The sequence below is a fragment of the Anser anser genome (genome assembly GCF_964211835.1).
Source record: "Anser anser genome assembly, chromosome: 3".
Lineage (NCBI taxonomy): Eukaryota > Metazoa > Chordata > Aves > Anseriformes > Anatidae > Anser > Anser anser.
In genome coordinates, this window is record NC_139722.1 from 16,485,974 (window position 1) to 16,512,457 (window position 26,484).

At 36.9% G+C, this 26,484-nt stretch overlaps 2 protein-coding genes across 8 annotated transcripts; one reads left to right on the forward strand and one right to left on the reverse strand.

Annotated features, from left to right (window-relative positions):
- Nucleotides 1-33: 33 nt before the first annotated feature.
- CPSF3 (cleavage and polyadenylation specific factor 3) lies at nt 34-19,661 on the reverse strand. The gene is made up of 17 exons (XM_083827999.1): nt 19,531-19,661; nt 18,777-18,840; nt 17,949-18,046; nt 16,990-17,118; nt 15,869-16,046; nt 14,201-14,290; nt 13,061-13,211; nt 10,931-11,106; nt 10,430-10,588; nt 9,557-9,703; nt 8,799-8,951; nt 6,703-6,811; nt 5,844-5,942; nt 4,735-4,829; nt 4,140-4,227; nt 1,732-1,801; nt 34-1,145 (listed from the first exon to the last, which is right to left on the reverse strand). The coding sequence occupies exons 1-17, from the start codon at nt 19,599-19,601 to the stop codon at nt 1,043-1,045; spliced, it is 1,980 nt and encodes a 659-aa protein (XP_083684125.1). The 5' UTR covers nt 19,602-19,661; the 3' UTR covers nt 34-1,042.
- ITGB1BP1 (integrin subunit beta 1 binding protein 1) lies at nt 19,639-26,336 on the forward strand. Of its 7 annotated transcripts, XM_083828003.1 has the most exons (8): nt 19,688-20,027; nt 20,450-20,550; nt 20,916-21,071; nt 21,358-21,436; nt 22,155-22,291; nt 23,221-23,313; nt 25,094-25,243; nt 25,952-26,336. In XM_083828003.1, exons 6-8 carry the CDS (start codon nt 23,266-23,268, stop codon nt 26,021-26,023), a joined length of 270 nt encoding a protein of 89 aa, XP_083684129.1. In that variant the 5' UTR covers nt 19,688-20,027; nt 20,450-20,550; nt 20,916-21,071; nt 21,358-21,436; nt 22,155-22,291; nt 23,221-23,265; the 3' UTR covers nt 26,024-26,336. The 7 variants fall into 7 exon arrangements, with proteins under 7 accessions (XP_083684127.1, XP_083684126.1, XP_083684129.1 ...); XM_083828001.1 differs by lacking the exon at nt 20,916-21,071 and having other exon boundaries at nt 19,639-19,691; XM_083828000.1 differs by lacking the exon at nt 20,916-21,071 and having other exon boundaries at nt 19,664-19,696.
- The last annotated feature ends 148 nt before the right edge of the window (nt 26,337-26,484 follow it).

Sequence of the window (26,484 nt, forward strand, 5' to 3'; positions counted from 1 at the left end):
GCTACAGAACAAGAAAATTAATTTCATGTTTTGTTAGTCACTTGCTTCAAAACTACTATGTGAAATGCCTATGTGAAAGTTCTGTAGATTGCATTTGATTCAAAATCAAATAAAAACACAATGTTCAGTCCTTGGAGATTTAATTTTATCTGTGGATTCATCTGCATTGTATTAGGTTAATATTGTAAAATATGGGGATTCAGAGATACTGGCACCAGTACTCCATCTCCACACTGATGTTCCCACACATGAGGTAACATTTACATCACAGCAGAACCCAAACATGATTATTTTATCACTACAACAATTTTAAAAGTCTCCACAGAGAAAGTATGGATGCCCCATCCAAACATGCAAGTTCCTCAACACTCAAACCAATCCCCTGCCTGCCCTCTCAGAAGCGAGGGGCAGCAATTACATGCTAATATTATTCACAATCCCGTGGACTTCCTAAGCACTAAGACAGTAACTTCTCGATTTCTTAGACCGTCTTAGCCAGCTACTGTAAGAGCACTGGGTTAAGAGTTAACATGGAAAGAAAATCCACATATCCCATCATTTAGTCAGATCTGTATTAAATAAGTTTTGATATAACATTAGATGAAAATGAAACCTAATGTTTTGGTTAATCCATTTGCACTTTTATCCAATCTATTTCTTTTTTCTCTATTGCAAGAGCTCTTTTCATCAGTCCTGTATTTTTTCTGTACTACGTATATATTGAAATCTAGCTTACTTTATTATTATGAAATGAAAAAACAATGGCACAGGTAGCGTTGTATGTTAACCACAATACCGTAACCTGCTATCCTCTTAATGCAGTTTTGGGCCGGGACCAACCTTTTCTTCTGCATCTGCAGAACACTTAAAATATTTTTTGCCATCCCTAAGAACAGCACCTGAGAGCTACTCCAGTGGATGTATTACTGCTACCCATGTTTTTAATGTGTTATTAATAAGTACAAAAGGATCGAGATGACCAAAAAATTTATTAGCATAACTCCTACTGAACACAGCACAGATAAATAAAGTGTTTCACTGTTCATACCCGAGTGTCCAGAGAGACGTTTGCAGTCTTTCCATCTACTGTGACACACAGAACAGAGCCATCTTTTGAACTTACACAGTCTTCTCCAAACATATCCCTAAAACAAAGGCCAATACATGTAACACATGGACAAACAGCAAACTTATGTGTTCTTTCCATTAATCCTAGGCTTCCAAAGGCATTTTGACAGCAGTGTATCTCCTTTCAGAAACCACTATTTAATCCACTTAGATAAATCAACAAGTAACAATCCGAAGTATTATGAGAGAGGGTGTCACATAATAGTAAGGATTTTACTGAAATAAGTCTCATCATAAATAAAGAGAAGGATTCCTTTGATTTCAAAAGAGGTAAGTTTTAAAGTCATGATCCAAAATGTTTTTTGTTGTTGTTGTTGTTGTTTTTTTCTTTAATAAGCACTCATAGTATAATTAAAAACTCTGTTTCTGGAAGAAATAACTGGGTCCTGGATTCAAAATTTCAATGATGCCAAGGACTTTTTTTTTTTTTTTTAAGTACCTCTGTCTCTATACTTAATTCCTGGCTTTCACAGAAATTTGACTGATGTCAATTTGCATAGACTATTTTAAAATAACTTAAACAAGTAAAAAACAGTAACAAATTACTGTATTCACATGATTAACAGCAATCACTTTCATTTAGAAAAATATACGTCAACTTACTGAAGCATGATTTCCATTCTCTTGCTGTACACATCCATATCTACTTTTTTGGAAATTTTTTGCACTGCAGCTGAAAAGAAAAAGTTATTTTACTTTCAGACATTTGCTGAGAGGGAAAATTGGCTAATTGATATATAACCTAGTTCCTAATTGACTCTCATGAAAAATAATCTAAAAGCTATGCAAAATACATGCATTTAAACAATTCATAAAGAAAATGTATTTAAAGAAAAGATGGAAGAGTCAAGGAAGTGCTCACATTTTACATTTATGTTCCCTGTACTTAACGCATTTTAGAATAGTAAACTTTGCAAGGCTAATTCTCACTCTTTAATTCTCTTTTTTAATTGTTTACACTTATTCCTTTTCACATTTCCTTTATTTTAAAGTGAAAGTAATCCATTTTCATCACTTGTATATAATCCCTCCACTTTCTCTACCTGTAGGAAAATACTGCATCATGGAGCCCAAGAGCATACAGAGAACACAAAGTAAAACTGGAGAGCTGATGTGAGTAGTAGTAATAAGCACAGACATTCCAGGAATGTGTTCCAACATACAAAGGTTGGAATAAAAATATTGATACTAGTTTCAGACTTCATTTCAAAATCAACAGATAGTTTGAAACAAGTAATTTTCTTTTGAACATAATCATTTAAGTATTCGATGATTAAAGGAGCAGGAAGTTGAACAAAACAGACCTAACAACTTGAATTTATTTAAAAGAAGGCTATTTAAAAACTAGTTTTCAAGATTTCGTAACCAGCTAAAGAGTTCAGTGAACTGAACACAGCAGTAGTTAGAATTTCTTTGAAATTCTTTGGAAAACTTCATAATTGCAGAGACTAAGCAAGTGCATTTAAAAAATTTACTATCTCTTAGATAAGATGCAGTAATAATGTACTAAGCAAAGCAACCTTATATTGGAAACCATGAAGCAACATGAGAAATAATGCAAAAAAGGTATTTAAATATAAGTAGAAAAATGAATTAATTGTGGGAGAAAAAAGCTAGATACTGTCACTACCAACTTGTACAGATAAAGCAGAAAAGTCAAGTCAGATATTACAATCAGAATTTTTTTAAAAATGCAAAACAAATGTGTTTTTGTTTTTTTTCAGTCATATAAAGAAAGATAGAAAAAAATGAAGAAGCTAAAGTACCATCCAAAAATAAAATGGATATTTTTGATTAGTTTATGTAGATCAGAACACGAGGGCATAGCTAGAAGGGCTGATGAGAAGATACATACTAAAAATAATCACAACCAAGATATGAAAATTACACTCCGAATTTGCTTAGATCAAGTGGACTGTATAACCTTTACCCAAAAATAGTGAAAGAACTGCTGTGTGAATTTCTCAACTCAGGAGAAAGAATTTTTAGCAGATTTATTGAGACAGGTGTGAGACTAAACACTTAACACCGTACAATTACTTTTGTATAACACCCAATGAATATAATTTTGAATTCTGCTTCCCTGACTTCATCCAAACCTGAGATAAATAACTAAGATGTAAACTCAACTGCCACTTATTTCACAAGGAGAGCAAGGGTACACAAAGGCAGAATTTGATGATCTTTGTAAGATCTTTTTAAGTAATAATAACGTATATTCCAAGTAATGATGCAATTAATGGCTTAAAAAAAGTGATTTTAAACCCTAGATAATACATTTTTTAAAAAGTATTTTATTTTGATAAATGGATTATCATTGAATTATCGGTCTTACTGCGTTGCCCAGCTGCCAGCATTTATTCTCCATGTCATAGAAGGGATGCCAACCCAATATTCAATACCCACTCCAGATTCTTAGCATATTGTCATACATATGCAAAAACAAAACAGTGGAATGAAAAAATATAAACTGTCATCACTGATAATCCCAACAAAATTCCTCTAATTCTTGAACAGTAAAGCAAAACCTGGTATCTGATGACACTACCACTACCCAGTAATACCACGTGGTTACAGGGTCTTAGTAAGTGTAACTGTGAAATTAGTCAGGCTTTTTATAGCATAACCTACCTATCTCTTTCTGTTGTATGGTCATTGGAATACCACTCATGAATGGTAACCATAACTTTTGAAAAAGAATCTTAAATATTTAAATGTTTATCAGGAATTATACAGTTTAAATAGTTTATATACAAAAAAGAAGAGTAAGGTTGCATTTTCCATAGTCAGCTATAAGTTGATGTATAAAAGAAAGTTTCAACACATGAATGTGCTACAAATAAAGAAAATCAAGTTGTAATTCTGTATTTAAGTAGCAAGAAATCTGAAGAAGTTTCATAACGAGATGAAGCACAATAATGGAAAATCTATTACAAGGCATTACATCCCTTTAGCTTGATATCAAAAATTAAGAAAGCTTCAGTTAAATAAACATACACTAAACTTACTACCTTTCTGTATTTTAGGATTTGACTGAACTTCCAGTATCACTGTTGTCACGGTGTCTGCATACATATCATTAGCAGGATTTGCCACCCACTAGAAGATAAATATATATATATATATAATTTGAGCATATTATTTGGGCCGAATGAATAATGCAACACAAAAACAACATTCACGGCATTCTTTTATTTTTTCCCTGAATTCTAGCTTAAAATGACTGTCATACATTTATTATTTTTAACTACTTGTAACTTGATATATTCTAGTAACCTTCCATGAAAAATTCAGGCTGCTGAATGTTTCTGAACACACTTACGAAATAGTTATTCATTAACACAACTAGGGGCTGTAGGGAAAGGAGAGAACACCATCTGACCTGATTTCCAATTACTATTTGCCAAATAAAAAAGGACATTGAATCTGCCATTAGACTTTTGAGCAACTGCATAAAAAAAGAAACTTGCTAAGTGAAACAGCATGCATCAACACAGGGCCATAGCTCAAGTGAAACTTTACTTAAAACATTTAATCCTGCATGGCATCAATATGATACTATTCTACAGAAAAGAAAGTATTTGTTTCTTCCCCACCAGTGCCTACCTCAAGGACTACCATGCCTGGTTCTTGGATCACGGTAATATTTTTGAAAACCTTCAGGGCTGGTTTTTGTTGGATTTCTATTTCTTCTACGTCACCTAAGAAGTAGCAACAAATGGTTAGCAAGGATAAAATTATACTGAGAACAGGACCAATTTTATCTGCATAAGAACACAGGTCATTTTAAGGATGAGAGGGGCTGTCTATTATTATCACAGCAGTTCAGAATCCATTTCTAAACCTGAAGTGCTTACTCTCTTCCCTTACCTGGTAACATTACTTTCTTTATTGTTTTGTCTTTTTTTTTTTCCTGTATGTAATATTGGCCATTTTACTTTTATTTTTTTTGGATTCTTACATTTGACTGCCTTAATACACTAAGTGACCTGAGTGCACCAACCAGCTCCTCCTCCACCCTTAAAGGATAACCCATTGTTTACACAAGTTTACAGCATGATTCAAAAGCATTTTTGTGTGAGGTAGCATTCAGGCTATGAGATCCGGTGATACGAATTTGGCTCTGTTACTAGGTGACTGTCATGAAAAGAAGAATCCTGAGCTTCAAATCTGGGAAGGCACCCTAGAAAGTGTGCCTGCTTTTTATGAACTAGGACTGGAGCTGCCTCTGTCCTCTAAGAAAGCCAGACAGAGGCTTCTGGATCAGAAAAAGCCAAGAAGGCTAGATTCATCCCTCACGGGGAGGGACAAAAGAGGTTGTATGACAAAGTTTTTGTCTTTGTTTTATTAATTAGATGCCAATAACCATTCTATTTTGGGGCCGGAGACAAAAGATCATTTAATAAATTTTTCATCAGAGTATTCACTTTGGGGCCTGATAGGAGACAAAAAATCATCTGAAACTCTATAGTGTTAGATGCTCGTGATTTTGTATTACAGCTACAGTAGGATCCCTATAGAGGGTTAGTCATGCTCATGAACTAGATCTGGCAGAAGCTGCATAATCTAATAAAAGTTTTAAAACATAAAACAAATTGTGACACTTCGGTTACTGGCAGAGCAAAGAAATTTCCACTCAGAAGTTCCCTGAGGACTGTAAGTTCTTTTAAAAATTGACCACCATAAATCACAAACATTTCCTTCCAAATACGCACCAGTAAGCTTTTGTAGCTGGTAATAAAGGAGATTGAAAGGGCCGGTATATGGAATAGCTTGTGTCTGTGTTACAGTGCTCATAGCCAAGTCTGTATAGTCTGAAAGAAATGTTAAAAGAATGTATTAAAAATGAGCTTTTTTAATTTGCTTCCTAAAAAAAAAAAATAAAGTTGTCACTATAGTGAAATAATTCCAAATAACCACCAAAACATTTAGGAAAGAGGATTGAAAAGGACAGTTTGTAAAGAGCGTCTGTTGTGAGATATATACACTGTTTGCAGTTAAGGAACCAGCAAAAGCTTGTTATTTTATCATATGCATTACAGGCAAACAATGAACTAGGACAGCAGAATTGCTTTCCCCAAGCTCTTTTGACCTTACTACTCCATTTAATTACTCTTCTGTTTTGAGAATAAATACATTTATTTGGCAACATACAGCATAGGAAAAATATGCAGTATTTTCACAGTATCATGATTTTTACACTAAGAATTAATGACATTTTAGAACTGTTCAAATTGATCAAGGTGCTCTTCTGCTCTCACTGGTACCTACGGCACATATTCAAATATAGGAAGAAGTTTTAAGTAACTAGAAGGAGAAAACAATTTTGCTGCTTTTCTTTCAGAGAAAGGACAGAAAAGATCTTAAACTTCAGAGGACAATGAATTGAATGTCTTCTCGCTTCAACAGTTCAGTACCTTAGGCAAAACTAAGCCGAAGTAAAACTAAGGTGTCCACTAATTACTTATCCAACACAAAATAACAGGAAAAACAAACAGTACTGTATGTGTTTTAATGACAGAAGGATGCAGTAAGTTTCAATCGCCCACTAAGCACATTACTCTCTTTACTTACTGGAGAGGTCACATGGAGAAAGGATATGATAGTTAAAATTTCTTTTAACTAGGATTCCAGAAATTCTCTGTCCTTGTTCTGGCTTCTTATCTGCTAAAGATCCCATCACCTGAAAAGAAGAAAGGCATATAGTGCAACAAGACAATCTGAAGTTCTCATAGCTTAAAGTTAACCGTGGAGATGAAATATAGGTGCCTCAGAAAAAACAAGCATGGTATAGAATTACTCTGAAAATAAAGGAAGGTCAGCATAAACATGGACAACAAAAATCTGGGATGTAACACAAAAAAGGTTGAAAGAGTAAAATATAAAAACCCAAAGAAGTTTTTTCTCCAGTGGCTGCCACAGAAAACATACATGCAAATCATATTTTGTAAACAACTCTAGAATTCTGCTCACGTAACTCCCAGAAATAGCCAGGTGTCCTAATTTTCAACAACGCTTCCTAGTTTTCACACAAACTGAGAGACGAGCACTGTTACCTAGTGAGAAGAAATGCCATTCTAATCTTTTCATACGTCTAGGAACGACCTGGAATTTTTTCACCCTGAGGTAGCTGAACACCAGAGCAGGCTGCCCGAAAAGGTTATGTAGACATTGGAGGCCTTCAAAACGGGACTGTGCAGGGCTCTAAGCCACCTGCTGTAGTTGGTCCTGCTTTGACAAGAAAGTTGGACTCCCTCAGGAGGGCTCAAAAGGTTCAAATTGAAGTCCATAAATACAGATCTCACAAACAGAAAAGAGGAATTACACTGTACAGAATATTTTATCACAGAACTCTGGGGAAGAGCCGATTTCTTTTCAGCACAGCACTCCAGCCAGTGTGGTAGCTACCTGTGCACGGCAGCGCATTGGACCCTGCTCCAAAGATGTCATTAGTAGACAATTAACACCTTGACCCTTCATCTTAAGGTTGTGCTGGAGTTCAGATCTATAATAACAAGTCCCCATTATCTACAGGTAACTCCAGTGCACAAAGCAGTTAGGCACTATATTCCAGTTCTACTTCTAGGCTTATAAGGACTCGATAAATTAAACCGTGACATTTTACCTGTCGGTAACACCAGTGCCATTTTTTGGCATTGATTCTATAAGGAGTTAAGATTAGGTCCTTATTAAATACCAGTTAATCATTTTCAATCACCCTTCCTTCAAACTTATTTACCATGAGAAAATTGATGTTAAATTCAGTTGAGTCTAATAGAAGTTGGCTATTGGGGACTAGTAATCAAAAAAGGGTCTTCTTTAAAGAATCTGAACTAGATTCTGATTAGAAGCAGAATGTAGTTCAATTAATATACATATCTCTATGGTTTCTTGTATATAGTAGCGTTTACTTATTTCAGTATTTAGATTTTGTTGTAATATTTAAAGACTGTATCACCAAATATTATCATAGTAGTTTAAATGTATCATATTTCTTGCTACTCAGAGCACATGCATATAAACTGGTAAAATATTCTCTTTAAGCTGTTTTTTAAAAAATCATTTGATGAAATACACCGCACAGTCATGGCTACAAACTTTCTTCTGCCAGACAATCCTTTTTACAAGGATTTTATTTTACAAGCTGTCTCACTGATTAAAGTAGCTGGAGACAGCATTTCTAAATGTCTGATTACAGTCAAGCATGTAATTATTTAATTCAGCCAAAGCAATTATTCTCTTCTAGTATGTATAGATGGAATGGGTGTTTGACAGCATCTTCCTGAAATGTAAATGAAATCTATTACATTATTTATGCACAGAATTCAGTGCTCTAACATGACTGGAATTGATGTTCTTTGTTCGGAGAAAATTGAGGACTGCTGTTTTGGATCGTACAGCAAAGGGATTGGGATGATGGGACTGAAAGCACTAGCAGATTTGTCGATAGCAGCATAGATTTAGGTTGGCAAAAATGAAAAAAAAAACAACCCTCCCCCCACAAAACAAAAACAGCCAACAACATTCACACACCGAGTTCCTGTAAAACACATGCAATACAAAAGCAATTTAAATTAGGGTCTTGAAAGAATTTTAAGAATTTTAAAGAATTTAGTTTTTAATCCAGAGAAAAATACTGTTGTACAGATAAGAAAATACTAATTTTATACCTTGGCAAGTTTTTCTCCTCTGAAGTTTAATGTCACAGCTTCGGTATTCCTAGGATTATGAACTTCTATGTGTACTTCATCGTTATCCTCATATTCTCGTATCAATGCTGCTTTCAACCTGGCCATTTCATTCTGCTCGCCATGAACTAAAATCTGTAAGAAAGACAGTTTTCCTTTTAACATAAGGTATTTGCCCAACCAGACATGTTTAGTAAGCAAATTATCTAAAACTGCCATTTTGTACTTCATCTTCATGAAAATGTGCATTTCATGACGACATAATATTAGTTCAATTATTCTACGTACAGTTCTATGCTTGTGTTTGAATTCTATGCATTATTCAAAGGCACAATACCTCGACACTATACGTAGAAAAACACAAGCAAATAAGTAGAATGCATTATGTAGATTTCATGTCACTTTTCGTACATGAACACACTGTTATATTATGAAAGGAAGTATTAACTTCAGTTCAACCATAAAAGTTAGCTTTATGTTTTTGTGTTTGCATGTAGATAGATACATACATATACAAATAAATGTACAATTCCCAGATATCCCACAGACAGACAGTCAAGAGCATGTTCATCTTTACTTCGCTAAGGTAACAGTGAAAAAAGGCAAAGTCTTCACCTTTTATTACTCAAAGGATAGGGATGCTGGCTACTGCTAGACACCAATCGCTGCCTTGATGACTCAAGGCTGTGAACTGGTTTGATGAATCCCACTCTGGAGAAATGGGCAGCATGTATACTAACCACATGTGGAGGTTTCAGGGCCCGGATAAACTCACTAGTTTGTTGATAATCTGTGTGAGCAGAGAAAGAAATGTAATCCACAGACATCTTCAGGGGGAGTTTTTGCCCTGACATAGTTGTGATCTCTTCAGGTTCAGACATGATGTGCTAGAAAAAAAGAGCACTTCTTTAAATAAAAAATTAAAGGCCTCCTGCAGACACCATAAAACTAAAGCTTTACATTTCAAGCATCAACGAAATAATATTGACAGACAAGTAAAATGTGAAGAACTGAAAAAAAATCCTCAATTTTCACAAAACAAACAGTCACAAATAAAAAAAAAACATGCACAACATACAAATTTCATCTTTTACATGCCCAGCAGATTTGGGAGTTCATTCTTCTTCCACATACATCTCTATAAAATTTACACTAAAATTGTTAAAACTGTCTGATTTCTATCTCTAAAGGCAAAACTAAACACCCTGGTTACCCCTGGCTGCTAGAATTAGGAAGGAAGGATTTCATTCTCTACAAGCAGACAGTGGCACAACATGCACAAGGCACGATTTATGACACGTAAGTAGTGCTAGATTTAACACTGACTCCTCTAGCACTGGGGCTAGGGCTCCCCCTCTCAAAGATCTAAGCATGGAGAAAAGTACCAGTCATTCCTTCTCATGACAAGATAACTGCTCCTAGAAAAGCTCATTTTCTATAACATCACTGGAAATGGCCATATGCAAATTTTCTGCATATTTCATTAGTAAAGTGCAGTTAACAGCAATCTTCTCCCTAAATTGAAATAAAGACACCTCCTGTTGGCCAATTCTTTTTAAATGCAACACGCATACTAGTTTGTTTTAAGAATTTGTGGTGTGTTAACAACTCACCTTAGCAAGTGTTCCTTCAACACAGTACCCAGCTATAATTACTCCATTCCTCTTATCTGTGCACCAGCTCTCGAACAGCTCTCTGGATAAGCCACTCTGCATCATACCTGGGGAAGCCATCACCACACTCGGGCCGATATCATCAAAATGATCCATACTCTAAGTGGAAAACAGCAGGAACATCAGTTACCGTAATCCTTGAACAACAGAGAAGTAGAGCCCTACATTCACAGATTAAACAGCATCCTCATAAAAAAGCTCTTTGTAGGAAAGTTCCTCCTACTAATGCCCATAAGGGGCAAATTATAAGCATACAGATCAATACTGGAAGAAAAGCTGGGATGTAAGCTCCCCTCATCCAGCCCTCTAAACAATGGGAGAGCAGAAAATTCAGATATAAACCTGTAACTATCTATCAATCTATTAGGATATTACACATGCAAACTATTCAGCAAATATGAACACTTCCATCATTGTTCCTTTAGTATATGACAGCCTTACCTTCAGGTTACTAATATGCTTGAAAACAAATGGATTGTTGATGTTGATTTGCTTGCGGATTTTGTCATTCATGGCATTGACGTATGTCTGATAAACTGCCATGCACTTCTTCGCCAAAGAGGAGGCATAGTAAATAGGGATATCGTGGAGTTCTGGGTGATTTTGCCAGTATTCATCTGAAACAAATAAACAAAAGTACACATCAAACAGCTCATAAACACAGCATTATCTCTAAAATGCGTACTTCTCAGAAGCGTTTATACTTTTTGTGAAACAGATTTAGCAATGTTTTTATCATTTTTATTATAGAAAATCACAATCACGGTCTGTTTATTTCATCTGGCCTACTAGAGAAGAAAAAGCAATCACCAACTAAAAATGTATGTAACTCTAATACAAACAAAGGGACAAGAAAGAGATGAACTTCAAATATTTTTGGCCAACCCCAGTCAGTCACCAGTTTCAGCCACAAGGGATAAGAATATGTGATACTACACAGCACTGAATTTACTTTTACAACAAAATAGGTTCTACCACACCACTGCAAGAAAGCTTAAATATCTCTGATAAATATAAGTTATAGATCTGACAGCTAGAGACATCTGCACATAGATGTGTTAGTGGGAATTCACTATATCAAATTTGTGTAAAACAAATCCACTGAGTTCAAGGAGTGAAGGGATTACCCATTTACATGTCTGGCTCCCTTTATTAGCACCAACAGTTATATTTTACAAGCTTAACTGAAACAAAAACAGGAAAAAAAAATCCTCCCCTAATCACAACTTATCTTTCTCATGATGACAATAGCGATGACCTTTACTAAACATGAAGAAGAGATCTGAATGCAAATATGCACGCCTAACTTACTTGTTTTCTCACTTGGGTACAGCTCTGCTAATATAAAACATATTTATATTGCAAAACAACCACCCCAAAAGAGTAGTATGCTCTTTTGGCTGTATTTGTACATTGAAATGATACAGCTTTAACCTAGCAGCTTTGGTCTGCAGACAAAGTTTTCAGAATATGTCAGAGCAGCTCACTGTCATGAATATCTTAATAAGCTCAAATGTAAGGGGGAAACAGCCGATAAAAGAAGGCCAGTAGCAGGATTTACTCTAATATCAAGAGACTGCGCCCATCATCATACATTTCTGTATCATAATAGAGTATCTTATTTTTTGTCAGACACATATGGAAGGAATAAAAACACAGAAGCCTGTGGGTTCAGTTGTGTACGCATGTGAGATGCAACTGTATTTTCTACCTAATTAAGCATCCAATTGCATGTCTAGCTTTAGTAGATGTACTTCCAAGCTTTCCTTTAGAATGTCACTTTACTATCTACACACAGCAAGGAAAAACCAACAAATTCCAAACTAATGGCTACATGAGGTTCCAAATGTTCAGTTTTTACCTCTTCTATCAAACAAATTACTCTTGCTAAAAGGAAGCCCAGAAGCCTGGAAATACTTTAAAAATTGTTATCTCTGAAGTACTTTACAACAACTATTTCTTTTATTATGACCACGTATAATTTTTTCCCTCCATTTTGCCCTTCTTAACAAACCCTAATTTGCTTTCCCATTACGATTAGAAATGCTAGAAGTGTCTATGGTTATGGTCTTCTCAGCTTTTCCTAGAAAGATTTCATGTAGGTTTGTGAATTAAAGGGCATATTTTTTACTATTTACTATTTTGTAAAACTTTGGAAGAAAGTTTTACCTCTTTTTAGCAAAACATTTTAAATACAACAGTCATGTTTTCATTACTAACTTTGCAATCTGTAGTAATATTTCCTATTTGCTGAAATCCCAGTTCAACAAGATTTGAAGGCACATATTACTATGGAATTACCTGTTCCTTTCTAGGTCTCCCTTCTAACTCAGATAGTTAAGCTGCCTGTCCTATAAACGCATTTCGAAAAGGCTTTTTGGGTGGTTTAGTTGTTTAGTTTTATTTTTATTTTACATTTGAACAAACAATATTACGTATTCTCAAGTAATTAACATACTGAAAAATTGCTGAGAAGTTGTTTAAAAAAATTCATATACTTGGAAGACTGCACATGAAAACATTCTCCTTTTTTATATGCCTTTTATTAAGAGAAATTGGAAAGATACATACCTAAAATTAGAAGTAGTTCTTGCGCTCGACCCAGGGCAAACACAGGAATAAGACCTCTACCTCCTCTATTTACAATGTCATGAACAGTATTGCAGAATCTTGCCTCTCGCTCTTCCCTTTTCTCATGAATATGAGTACCATAGGTGGACTCCTATGCACAGAGAAACCTGGTATTAAAAGCACTGACACAGACTAATTCCTGATCTTCTCTAAATCCGACAAATTTCATAAAAACACTGGTGTTACCATGCAGAAACAGAACCTTCATTTTAGAATTAAGGGCCTCCATTTGTGTGCCATTACATTGCATGCATTAAGTTTTCAGTTTTACAGTATTTGGGGCAGAGTGGGGAGGGGAAAGAAGGGAAAAATCAAACACCCCCCACTCCAAATTCCCATAACCACCTCCTCCACCAAGATAAATAACCTTCCCCCCAAGCTCCTGCCCGTGATTTGGAAAGAGATCCTTTAAAAAATAAAAATAAAATAAAAGGTAGAACTACAAATTTTGATGCTTCATTTAAGAGGTTTCAATTTTACCATATTTTCCTAACTGAAAATGCTGCCACTTCTTTGATGAACAGGTTATTACATTAACACAGCTCACTAGTGGAACATGTAGCACAGTTTAGAAACACCTAGTCTAAAATACGGGAATTGCATAAAAGATAAGATTTTGATGTGATTTAAAATGTAATAATTATCAGTTACAGAAAACAATCAGAAGGGACACAACAAATGAAATATTTACAGCATTACTCTAGAGGATCCCACAGGTCATTCTGAAACAAAACATTTAGGTTAGGATTTATTAAAGAAAAATATCTGGCTAAATTGGTCTGTACAATACATCTAAGAAACACAAGCTGAAACTTGGTAAATCTCTTGAAAAGACATGTCTAGAGGCTTTTGGAACATTATCAGAAGAATTATAAAATGAAAATTAGTTGTTAAGACTTTTTATTACAGTGAAAATAACTGTTGGAGTGTTTTGAATGCTCAGGTGTTTGGATATTGAACACCAGTCACATATTACCATTAAACCTCCACTGTCTTTCTCATGCCATTTTAGTTATAATTTACTAATACCCCTGTACATATGTAATTATTAACATAAAGAAATAATTTTGTAAAACTTACAATTATAAGAATATCTGGCTTAATATTGGGAATCTCAGCTGCCATCAGATGTCTGTCTTCCTGTCTTGAGAAATCACCTGTATACAAAAGCTGTGAGACACAAAGAGCAGCAGTTATTCTGGGCACAGGTTCTACCAGCTGAGTATTTTTCTAAAAAAGCTGTTGTATAGGATTTTTTTTTTTAAACTGCAAAGTTAATTTTAAGGAATGTATGATAAGAAGGTCATCTGTACTTTAACTAAACACTCTTCTGATGCGGTTGGTGCTTAGAATATTAGCTCACCAGTACAATAATACATATATTTTAACTACAATAAGTATATATTTTAATTCGGTATATAAGGGTTCCATCTTCAACATGTTGCATATATGCACTTGCCATTAAAAGTACAAGCTGACATAACAAAGTACGGTAGGTATTACTTGGAAATACAAAGTAGATAAATCAGCATTTACACATCAGAATGCAAATGCAATGAATAACCCCTTTTCTTTTTTTTTTTTAATTCTTTCTAAAAATTTCTGATGCTTACGAAAAGCCTGTAGTCAAACAGATTTTCCAAATAAAATGACCAAGTTCCTTATTATGCCAAGAAGTAATTAATAACCACTGGCAATTTTAATGGATTCTTAACTGCAGGGTAGAATGTCCTAAATGATCATTTCAGGACTGAACATTTTTCTACTTAATCATTCCACTGATGAAAAGGTGAACAGTACCAGAACACAGAGTCAGCAGTAGCAGATAACTGGTCTACAGGTAACCTATCCCATTCCTCATTTGCTTCACAGGGAAGCAAATAAAATAATGGATGTTAAAACCCAATCTGTTTCAGTCACGAATAGTAAGAGTGAAATCTCTTTCTCTGTCCTGCCTTAATCAGAAGAAAAAAAAAAAGGCAGTAAGATGTCTAAATTTAATTGCAACCACTATAAATTCAGTTCCGCATCTATACTTTTTAAAAGTTATTAAGTCTGAAATTCTCAAGCGTTATAAACCACAGAAAAAGTCCTACCAGAGAGCAAGCCTTGGGGCCTCTCTTCCCTCTTCAGGGCTTTTCTTAGGCAGTGATTATCCTACTGAACTCCAATTCATGAGATTAGTTTTGCATACCTGGCATTGACACAGAGCTATCTGTGATTATAGCGGATATATTATAATCATAATCATAGATTATGATTATTTAAACTCTGTGCCTAAAATTAATAATAATTCTATTTCTTTAGTTACTTTAGCATTAGAATGTCTTGACAAAAATGTAACTTGCGTAATTTGACGAAGGCCATTTACGCACCCAGATGGGCAGACAGGATAAATCAGAGTTAGAAAAACAGCCACCAGTTTATAGCTTTTACTAAAATGCAGCTTCAGTAAGACTGCCTCAGCTATCAGCAGAGCAGCAAGGAAAACCACACATTTACTGATTCCAAGTCTGAGTCATAACTCACCCCCATAAAACCCAAACTTATTACCTGGTTCAATACACAAATGTCACTTGCTTGTTTTATTCAATGAGGAAACACATGCTTTAGGTCAAGGCCTCCCACCTGCGTGCCCAAGCCTGCCTGACAGCTCCAACCATAGCAGCAAGGCTTGGTGGACAATAATAATCAATGACTACATTAGAATTCAGGCCTGATTTCAACTGTGTAGCAAAAAGAAAATACCTTCACACCAGCTATTTCAATCATAAACATGGCTGCTCCCAGAACGTGGCCTGCGTGGTAGCACCAGAATTTGATTCCTGCCACTTCTTTCACTTCGTGGAAGTTGATGGTTTCAATCTTGTCCATGCTTTCTTCAAGGTCTGTTTCTGTATATAGCATGTCGTCCGCTGATATATTACTGGAAAAATGAAATGGCTAAATATCAGCTAGTTTTACCAGCTTAGATTATATAGCAGTTGAAAAAAAACGTTCCTGGACTTTTCACCATTGAGAATAAGACTCCCATTCAGAAATGTCATGTCTCCATGGCATTAGAGACATTTCTTAATTAGAAATCAAGTCCAGGAACCCTAATGTAGTTCACCTAAGCAGAGTTAACATGTCTCTTTAAAGGCCACGTTACATTAATCTTTTCAGTTTAGCATCTGCTCTGCATATACCAATCCTCAAAAACCAAAGCAAACCCAACCACTTTTCCCATTGGCCTAGAATAAACAAGTTACAAGAGGATTGTTTTATCACATTTCTGATGCAAATCTGCTGAGTTGAGACAAGCTCAGGACCACTGCATCCACATAGAAAAGATGTGCTCAAGGCATGTTAACAGACAAGGGGAAGAAAATTAAAAAAACAAACAAAACCAACACCTTGCAAATAGCAGCATTCTTTGTACCTTTTTGCCTAGATCTAATGCTTAATTTGACCTTGTCCTGAAAAGTGGGTTATATCTTTAGGGGCTTAAAATTCACTACTTCTGCAAAGCTTAAGAAAAAAAACAACTGTCATTAAATAAGATCAAATAAGAGCAATTAAATAAGACAGAGTGAGTAAAGAGAAACAGATGGGGGTGGAGGAAAGAGACACTAATAGATTCAAGGTCCAAATGAGGCAAATGAAAAGAGTAAGAGGAAACAAGGTAAAATTTTGTTTTGATTGACAGGAAATTATTTTAGAGACACAGTATCCCTGAGGCAGTAAGCTGATTCATTATTTCTAATCTTGCTACCTGTGGCAATGCCCAGGTTCACCCAGCCTCCTTGGGCAGCTTCACCTTAAGTTTCCCATTGGGTATACATGGGAAATAATTCAAGGTTAAAGAGAAAACCAACGGGGCACCTTACCTGACTTTGACATAGTCTGAAAGAAGCCATCTGTAAATAGCTTTTGTGGCATGAGTCATAAATGTCCTTCCTTTAAAACTTGTTTTCTGCAAAAACCATGGTAAAGCTCCACAGTGATCTAAATGGAAACTTAAAATAGACACATGAATCCCATTAATAAGTTACCACTACACAACATTATCATATAATTCATTACTTTACCATATTGACATAACATCATGAAAACTGTCAACCTCATTGTTAACTATGCTGGTCTATATCCTGTACATCAGCGACTGGAAACACAACTGAAAAAAGGTAAGAGTAACACAATAAATTTGCCATTAACTATGAAGACTTTTACAATCTTAGAACTAACTTTTTTTTTTTTTTTTTTTGTAATTTACAAATTTAGAGGGGGAAAAAGCAACAGGAACCAGGAACACAACAAATGTCTAAGACAGAAGAAAGCTAATAGAAGCAATCCTAAGTTTGTACATAGGAAACTTAATTAAAACATGAACTATTCAAATACATTTATTTGGCCACACTTCTAATTTGACATACTCTAAGGAATTACTTTTAAGATACAGGTAGAACAAATGTATATCACCAAAGCTCAGTACTATATAGACAGCTGGTTATGACTGGTTAAGTCACATACAAACGGCTCTCCTCACCTTAGCCAGTAAGTGGTATTTAAAGCAGACTCAAAGTTTGCATAAGTCTCTAAGAACCTTTTTCATACAAAGCCAAAAAAAAAAACAACTTTTCTTTAGTCTTCTTGTAAAAAAATTCATTCTAGAAGCTGTCACGATGGTTAAAAGTGACTGAGCATCCTTTATTTAAAAGAAGTTGGAAATTAAAATTTTGCCATGCCACTACCATCTATGTAACACTTAATTTCAGCCTCTCAACCTACAAGTGAGTGTGGCTCAGACCATGACCTCAGTGTATTTGTTCTTCTAGGTGCAACTTACTGACTTATTAGGAGGAGATCAATCTCAGCAGGGTCTATCAAATCAATGTAAGGAAGAGCATCCATTCCTTCCAGTCCAGGATGGATGCCACAATCAAGCTGAAAAAAAAAAAAAAGGAAAAAAAGTTAAAGCTTCACAAAATCACAGAATGACTGAAAATGGAAGGGATCTTGGGAGGCCACCTGGTCCAACCCCCCACACACACTCTAACAAAACACATCAAAAACCCCTCTTCTATTCTGGCCTAAAATATAGTTACAAGAAACTAGTAACCTTTAGCATTACACAGAAAAATATTTTTGTCCTCAATCACTGCTTTTAGCATCGGATACCACATCTAGGGTGCCTGTCTGAATGATTTATCTTCACGGGTGAACAACTTTTAAAAGGCCCCATTCTTTGTATATAATTTTGTACCTATGCAAGCTTTCATCCGTACTTCAACACTACCTGAACATACAGAACTGGTATCCGCAAGATATTTTAGTTACTGTCTGAGAAGACACCTGAAAAAGGGGAAAAGAACATGTATGTATTTACACATGGCTGCTTACACACAACTGCAGCCTTAGGTTCCAGTGAAACCTAATACACACAGATTTTAGAATTCATACTTAAGACACATATATTCTGTTGGGGATATGGATTTATTTTACAGGACAAACCTTGTAATGTCTACTATCACATATGTTATATTGTTCCAGAAAACTAAAAAACCTGCCTCTTCTAGCTGACTTCAGGAAGGAATTGGATTTAACCTGTAACATCTTTTTGTGACCTGAAGTACTGTGACAAGAGGGCGTACAAGTCCGTTCATGAAATGATTACCATTATTTTTCTTCCTTTAAATTCCAGAATAATGCATGATCTTCCTACTTCTTGGCCAGCACCTCTGCAAAAGGACATCAATGTTACCAAGACTCAAACAACACACAGCCTATAGATGTAACTGCACATTAGGCGCCTTTTGGGGAATTACTTTTCTGTGTTGAAAATACGGACTGCAGAGTATGTTTAAGCTCAGACATTTAAAGTAACTCAACAGCTACATCTATCTCAGAGGAAATCATAGACTATTTAATACTGCAGGAGAAAAAATATCCCTAGTTTTGGGAAATGATTTTGGCCTTCCTGTGTTTACTGCACAGCTGCCTCCCAAAACGCTGAGATGCGTAACGCACGGAAAGCTCCTCCAAGAGTAAATTACTGTGGACAAATTACTCTTGGGACGTTCCCGGGGAACACCTTGTATTAGCATCTTTAGCAGAGGAAAAAAATATATATATAACGAGTTAGAAGCCCACAAAAGGGCTCGCTGTTGAAGCGTAAAGGGCAGAAAAGGGCCGAGTTTTTGCTTCAAAGCTGCAGGAGGAAGGGATGCAATCCTCCTAGCATGAGCCAGGTGATATCGGGGAGACTCCAAGCTCGCTGCCCGTCAGAAAGCGACCAAAACCCGAGAGTGAAACCCCAAAAAGTCCCTCTGGAGCCGGACCCCCCCGCCTCCCCTCAGGCCGCCTGGAGCCCGATCCGCCGGCGGCGGGACCCGGCTCGGCTCGGCCCGGCCCGGCCCCGCGGCTCTCACAGGGGCCGGATGAGCAGCTGGTCGCTCTCCTCCGCCGGGATCAGGGCCTCGGCTTTCCGCTTCGCCGACATGGCCGCTCACTCCTCCTCTTCCTCCTCCTCCTCCTCCTCTTCCTCCCGGCCGCCCTTCCCCTGCGGGCGGAGCGCTGCGCGGCGCCGGAGGTGAGGCGAGGCGAGGCGAGGGAGGGGGGGGCTGCCGGGGGAGAGAGGTTTTTGGGGGGCTGCTTGGGAAAAAAGGGTTTTGGGGGGCTGCCCGTGTGTCCCCCGAGGCACTAAGCCTGAGGTGGCTCTCGCCGCAGCCTTCAGGAGCGCCTCGAGTAGCTGAGGCTGCCCCTGGCAGTGCTACAGCGGCTTGTTCCTCAGAGCTAGGGGCCTGGGTGGTTTGTTGGGTTTTAAGTTTGTAATGGAGGCGTAATCTTTGGGTAGGGTTGCATGGGATGCATGTAAGAAGGCAATTAAGCTGTAGTTTAAAACGATAAAGTCATCCGATGCTTCTAAGTGAGTAAAAACACTTTAAATTTTGTCTCGTTTCTGTGTGTCTTCATATTTATATGTATTTATCATATGTGTGTATCATGTAAGTATGTTTATTATATATGTATGTTTATTATATGTGTATTATACATATTATTGATATAAAGTGTATATTTATACGGATTAGAAACTCCAACAGCTCTCGAAGCTAGGCAGCAGCATTTTGGGTGGATCAGAGGAATGGGGAAGTTTGAGCAGAGATCTTGAGGGAGTTTTCACCAGCCACAAATTGAAAACACCAAAAATTTTTCTGCTTATGTTCTTAAAGCCGCTAGCTCAGTGCTTTCTGGGTTTTGTACGCTTTGGATACAGTCAGTGTGGTGTTTGCAAGGAGCTCCTTTTCTTGATGATACGAGAGTTTAATTCTTACCTTTCCTACTACCTAGAGTGTCTTCATTGATCCAATTATGAAAAAATGTTCAGAAAAGGAAAAAAACGACACAGCAGCAGCAGCTCACAAAGCAGTGAAATCAGTACTAAAAGCAAGGTAAGCTGAATTCGGGGTGTGATCTTTATGGAAAAACTTTCACCTGTTATGAGCTGACAGTCGAGTGGTTCGCTTGCACTGATGCTAGGATGTGATTTCATAAAGTACGTGTTATAAGGCCCTTGTGTTCTGAAAAGACCGCTTGGTTATTTCCATAGTGAAGCCCCCAAGAGCTTCTTCTGGCAGCACATACTAAGGTTTGGAAGAAAAAGTAGTACGTTTGTTCTCTAGTGATAACTATTGCCTTTAAGAAGGTGCCTGGTGCTAGGCACCAAGAGTGAGTTTGTTCTTCAGTATTAATTTGTTACTCAGTATCTCTAAAAGCTATTCTTCATTTTAAATTATGTGTCCATTTTGTCTGATAGGTTTTGGAATGATCAATTGAATATTCTGGATTTTCCAAGGTGCCGTTTCACTCCCCTTGCACTGCTATGTTATTTCAAGCATTGGTGACAAGCATGTAGTTGTCAATTTCTTCAAGTTAAGATGCAGTACCAGAAAAGTCTGGACATAACCTTAAGGTTCATTTTCTCTTTTCTTTTATTTCCACCTTATTTGAAATATTTGTGGACTTCTAAAGGGCTTCTGCTGAATTTGTATCAGTCTAACCTACAATGAGGCAGAAAGATAACTTCAGGAAAAGCACAGACTTTTTGGTTTGTGTTTTTTCTTCCCATTTTGCAGTGCTGCTTAAGTAATTGAAATATAAGTATTAATTTATGTTTAAAAAAAATGAGGCAGGGCATCTAAAAGCAAATTGTTAGTATGTTCTCAGTAGCTTTCTGATGACATTTATCTTCTTCTTAGTCTGTAGATTCCAGTCTTGGAGGACTTTCCAGGTCTAGTACTGTGGCTAGTCTAGATACAGACTCCACAAAAAGTTCAGGTATGTAATCAGAGTTTGAGTAGAAATGTATGGAACAAAACTAACTTTGTATGTGTTTATCTATGACAGCAGAAAATGAAAAAGGTTAAAATACATATTTTTAATAATGGAATGAATCTGTTAGCCTGTTGACTTATGCATGTATAACTTCAGGCTTCTAAAGTATCTAGCACTGAATCATTTAGTATTAAGTCATTGTTTTTAAAGTAACGTGTCTAAGTAAGAAAAATTCAGTTAGCTGCTTTAGCAGTCTGTTATACAGCACAAATCTGATGTAACTTTTTGGGAAACTGTGTTTCATGCTCTTACAAGTTCACATTTGCACTGAAGTAAGTGAAGTAGGAGCTGATTTTACTTGTTCTTGATTACCAGATCACAGTGTATCACTGTTAAATCAAAGAGTTCATTTAAAATTATGTATATAAAAATAGAATCATCTTTCCTGTGTTTTCTGACTAGGGTTGTTAACTGCAAATCAGAATTAGTATAAACAAGGCTGTATCATGGATTCATATAAAATTATAGTTTTACCAAGGGCTGTTCTGAATCAACTTGGGCCAGTTCATTAAAGAGAGGTTTTAATATACTGCGATGAGGTTAAGTGTTTGAAGGTCTGCAAAAAATTGTGAAACTTAGTAAGTTAGCCCCACTAACACTAATTAGAATAGAATTACTGTTCACGAGCTCTTCAGGATTGCTTTGTTTTATTTTGTTGCAGGACAAAGCAATAGTAATTCTGATACATGTGCAGAATTCAGGGTTAAATACGTTGGTGCCATTGAAAAGTTGAAATGTAACGAGAGCAAAAATCTAGAAGGGCCATTGGACTTGATAAACTACATAGATGTTGCCCAGGTAAGTGCATTACAAAAGAATACCAACAATGTTAGAACATCTTAAACTTAGGTGTATTTCCTTCATGTTATTATGTGATCCAACATCTTTCCTTATAAGTTTTATACTTACTAGAATAAAATAGCTTAATTTAAAAAATAAACCCTAGTCACTACACTATGATCTCAAAAGCTGTACTCCCTTCCCTCCTGTTGAATAACTGGGAAGATGCACCCAAAAGCAGTTGTGAAGAAGCAGACTCAGAGCCAAGATCCTTCTCACGAGTCATTATGGAATGAGTGTCCCACCTGAAAGCTGCTGCATTGTCTTCAGCACAGTTAGGATTAGAATAGAATAGAATAAAGCAAAGAATATCTCCTCCAGATTTCATCAGTACTATAGAATAAGTTTTCCTGTAGAGGAAAATGTCGGATTCTGCTTACATCCACTTACGAATCTATGACTAAATAACTTGAATAATGTTTGGGTCATCCTTGCCAAACTGTTTGCTTGTACATTTTTTTGTACTAAAGCTGTAACTGGATGTTCTGGTTAGGTAGCTGATGGTTTGTACCCTTAAAAGCACAGAATGTCTATTTATCTTAACAGCAGCTTGACACTTCAAGTATCTGAAACTATTTTTACAGCCGAATACAAAAGTGCTGCTAGTGTGGAGCTTGGATCACCCAGGGTCAGCGCAGGGTAACAGGGCCAACCTCCCCACCCACCTCAGATTACAAATTCCTTTCTGGATTCATGCAGTGCTTCACATAACGTCAAGAGATTGGGCTAATGCAAGAATGTCAGACTCCACACACTAAGATACACACAGGGGTACTGATGTTGCTAATCCAGCGGACTGAAGTACAAATAAATATGTTTTAGACTGTATCTTCATTGTTCATGTTCTTCTGTCTGCACTAAAGGCTTTTGTTTGTTTCCCTCCAAAGCAAGATGGAAAGTTACCTTTTGTTCCAGGTGAAGAGGAGTTTATAATGGGAGTTTCCAAATACGGCATTAAAGTCTCAACATCTGATCAGTATGTAAGTGATTCACAGCAAACTTTGGTGAGAGTTGAAAAGTGCTTTCTTTTATTTCCTGACAGATAATCAATCTGAGTGACCAAGATGTCACTTCTGGCTTGAAGCAAAGTGGGTTTTTTTGTTGTTCATTTTTTAAAAAAAGCTCTCACAGCAGCACCACTTCATTTCGTATCTCCTTAGGGCTCTGTATTTCCCTTGTTGGATTTTTGACGTGAATCCATTCCTTTTGACAGAGAGCACCAGGCAAAAAACAAGAAAGCTTTTATGCTCTGGGCCCGTCTTTCTCTGTGGCTGTACTGCCGTCCTCACATGTGGGGAAAGGGACATAACGTGCCCAAGACCATAGGTTCCTTGGCCTGAGTTATTAATTCAATTCCTGTTAGTATGGAGTAAAAGAAAAACGCATCCTTGAAAAAAGCATCTCGTCTTCCTCTTCAAAGTTCCAGCCTTGTGCTGCTAATCCACGAGTGTGAGCTCACTCCAGCACTAAAACCTCGTAATTCCACTTCATTGATCAAACGTATTTTTTGTTTGCATTATTTCCTACGTGTACTTTTTGTTCCTTTAGTGCACTTCAAATAGTTATTTCGCTAAAAATAAAGAGCTGGTCTCTTCCCCAGGGCCCTCCAGTTGCCTTTGTATAACTCTGTGTTGCAGTCATGTGGTTTCCTTCTGGTCGCCCTCAGAGCCCCAGATACTGTAAATACTTGGCCTTACAAAGTCACGACCTAACCCAGCAATGCCTGCTCATAAAAGCCTCAAGTGTGAGAGTGGTGGATAGCATTGCTCAACAGCTGAATACTCTGAAAGCCTCCTTTCAGAAAATAAAACACTTGTTTCCTAATACCTGGGAGGAAGTATAGCATTTGGGCCTCACGCTTCTGTTTTTGCTGTCCTCCTAATTTCTTAATTCTCAGTAAGAACACGGGTTACGTTATTACTTACAATTCCTTTGTACTCTGATAAAGGTCAGATAGGTATTTTTAAGATTTTTTTTTTGTTCATCATTCTTCTGGCTTTGAGCTGAAAGCATGCACAAGCTGATAAAGCCTTATGTGATTAAGCTAGCTTGCGCTGGCATTTTATTGCATTGCATTCTGTTTTCCAAATTTTGGCTTTTTGCATTTGTGCCACTGTTGACATTTAATTTGTCCTTCAGTGTGTTAGTACACCTAGCTCTTTCAGAGAGTTCCAAGATGAAAAGGTTATTTTCTCTGCATTCATACGCAGGCCTAGAAGCAGTATGACTGGAATAAAACAGATGAGTATCATCAGTTGGGTAGGAGGGCTTAAGAAGGGCTTTGTCGGGTTGGTCTGCAGAAACCTTGTACCGAATGACATCAACAAATCTCTTTTTGGAATGGCCAAGATCAGACGTGGAACTTGCCAGTAAAGCAAAAAGTACACTTCGTAAAACTTTCTTCCTCAAAGCTGGCCTGCTGCCAGGAAATAATGTGGCAATGAGCAGGTTAAGCACAGAGGGTGACTGAGGATAGGTGGGAAACAAATGCGTGCTTTGGTAATATGGCTAGGAATGCAGGCCACATACAAATGCAACTCAAACAAGCAAAAATTAAAGCCAAAATGATGTTAAATCACCATGTAACAAAAAAGAATAAATTCTTAATTAAAATAGTTATGTTTTTTTTACCAAGGAGTACTTTTCTCCTGTAAATAAATCTCAAGTATTCTTCTGTCAGAGAGAGGATCAAAATGTGCAGAAAACTGAAACAGCTGTTGCAGTGCTCCGCGGTAACTCTTATTTGCCCGCCGGTTTCAGGATGTGTTACACAGGCATGCCCTCTATTTAATCGTACGGATGGTCTGCTATGATGACGGTCTGGGAGCAGGGAAGAGTTTACTGGCTTTGAAGACAACAGATGCAGCCTCTGAAGAATGCAGCCTCTGGGTTTATCAGTGCAATAGTTTGGTAAGAGTTTGTTTACAGTCTTTTAATTTAGGTATCAGTATTTTAATTGTAAAGGGAGGAGCTAACACTGAAGAAGCTTGTGAAGCCTTTTTGGCAGAAGCGGGATTGGTCAATTTTCAAAGAGTATAAATCCTTCCCGGCTAAGGATGGGGGAAAAGCCCTGCGGACTGTATTTGATCAGCCTGAGGAAAATCGCCGTGTTCCCTAAAATTGCCAATAGATGTGCATGCCTGAGAAGGCTCTTTGCAACCCATAGTGCTATCGTAGCTGCTAAGGACAATCCTCCATTTGTCTTTTCAAAGACAAAACCCTTTTTAAGATGTGACAGAGCAGGGAATGATTAAGTAACAATTCTGGAAATGAAGCACGCGTTTATACTTATAGGCAAGGGAAGCGATCTCCTCTTAAGAGCAGGAGAATTCCTTGTCAGGATACTATGATATTATTACGATATTATTACAGCCTTAGCAGCACTGGGGGAACACACGAGCTGACCTTCTGAATGCTAGCGTCATGCTACGATTAAAGCTAACAACTCTGGCTTGTTCAGAAGAGCTCATTTCAAACAGCTTCCCGCATGCCATTGCAGACCACATAAAATGGAACTACTCCACTTTGCATGTCTGCCAAACAAATGCTTTAAATGAGTCTTGAGAATTTTAGAAGTTCTTCAGAAAGTATTAACGTGCCTGCGTTTGTGCACTACAGGAACAAGCACAAGCTATTTGCAAAGTGTTATCCACAGCCTTTGATTCAGTTTTAATGTCGGAGAAGTCCTGATTTTCTTCAGCAGCACATGACCGTGTAGTACAAGAGGCCTTTGTGTGAGGAAGAAACGGGGCTCCTTTGTGATACCACAGACTGGCTGTAGCCACACACAAACTTAGAAAAGACTTGCTGTGCAAAAAAGAGCCATGCAACCTTGTACATGGTACTTCGTCATTCCCCAAACGTGACTTGAAGAAACTACTCCACCTTCAGTTTCCAGGACTACAGAAGTTTGTATTTAACATGATATTTTTTTTGCTAAATCTGTTTTGTATATTGATGTCGATACTGTAAAAATGTAAAATAAAACTGACACTTGCTTCTATCTTTTTGTCTTAAAACCCATTTGTTAATATAAAATTCAGTTCTGCTTGACATAGATCTTACAACAAAACAGCAAGAGAAAAGTAGTAATAAGTAGACATTTAGTGTTTTACATACCTAATTTAATGTAAGGTGTGCTGCCTCCATAG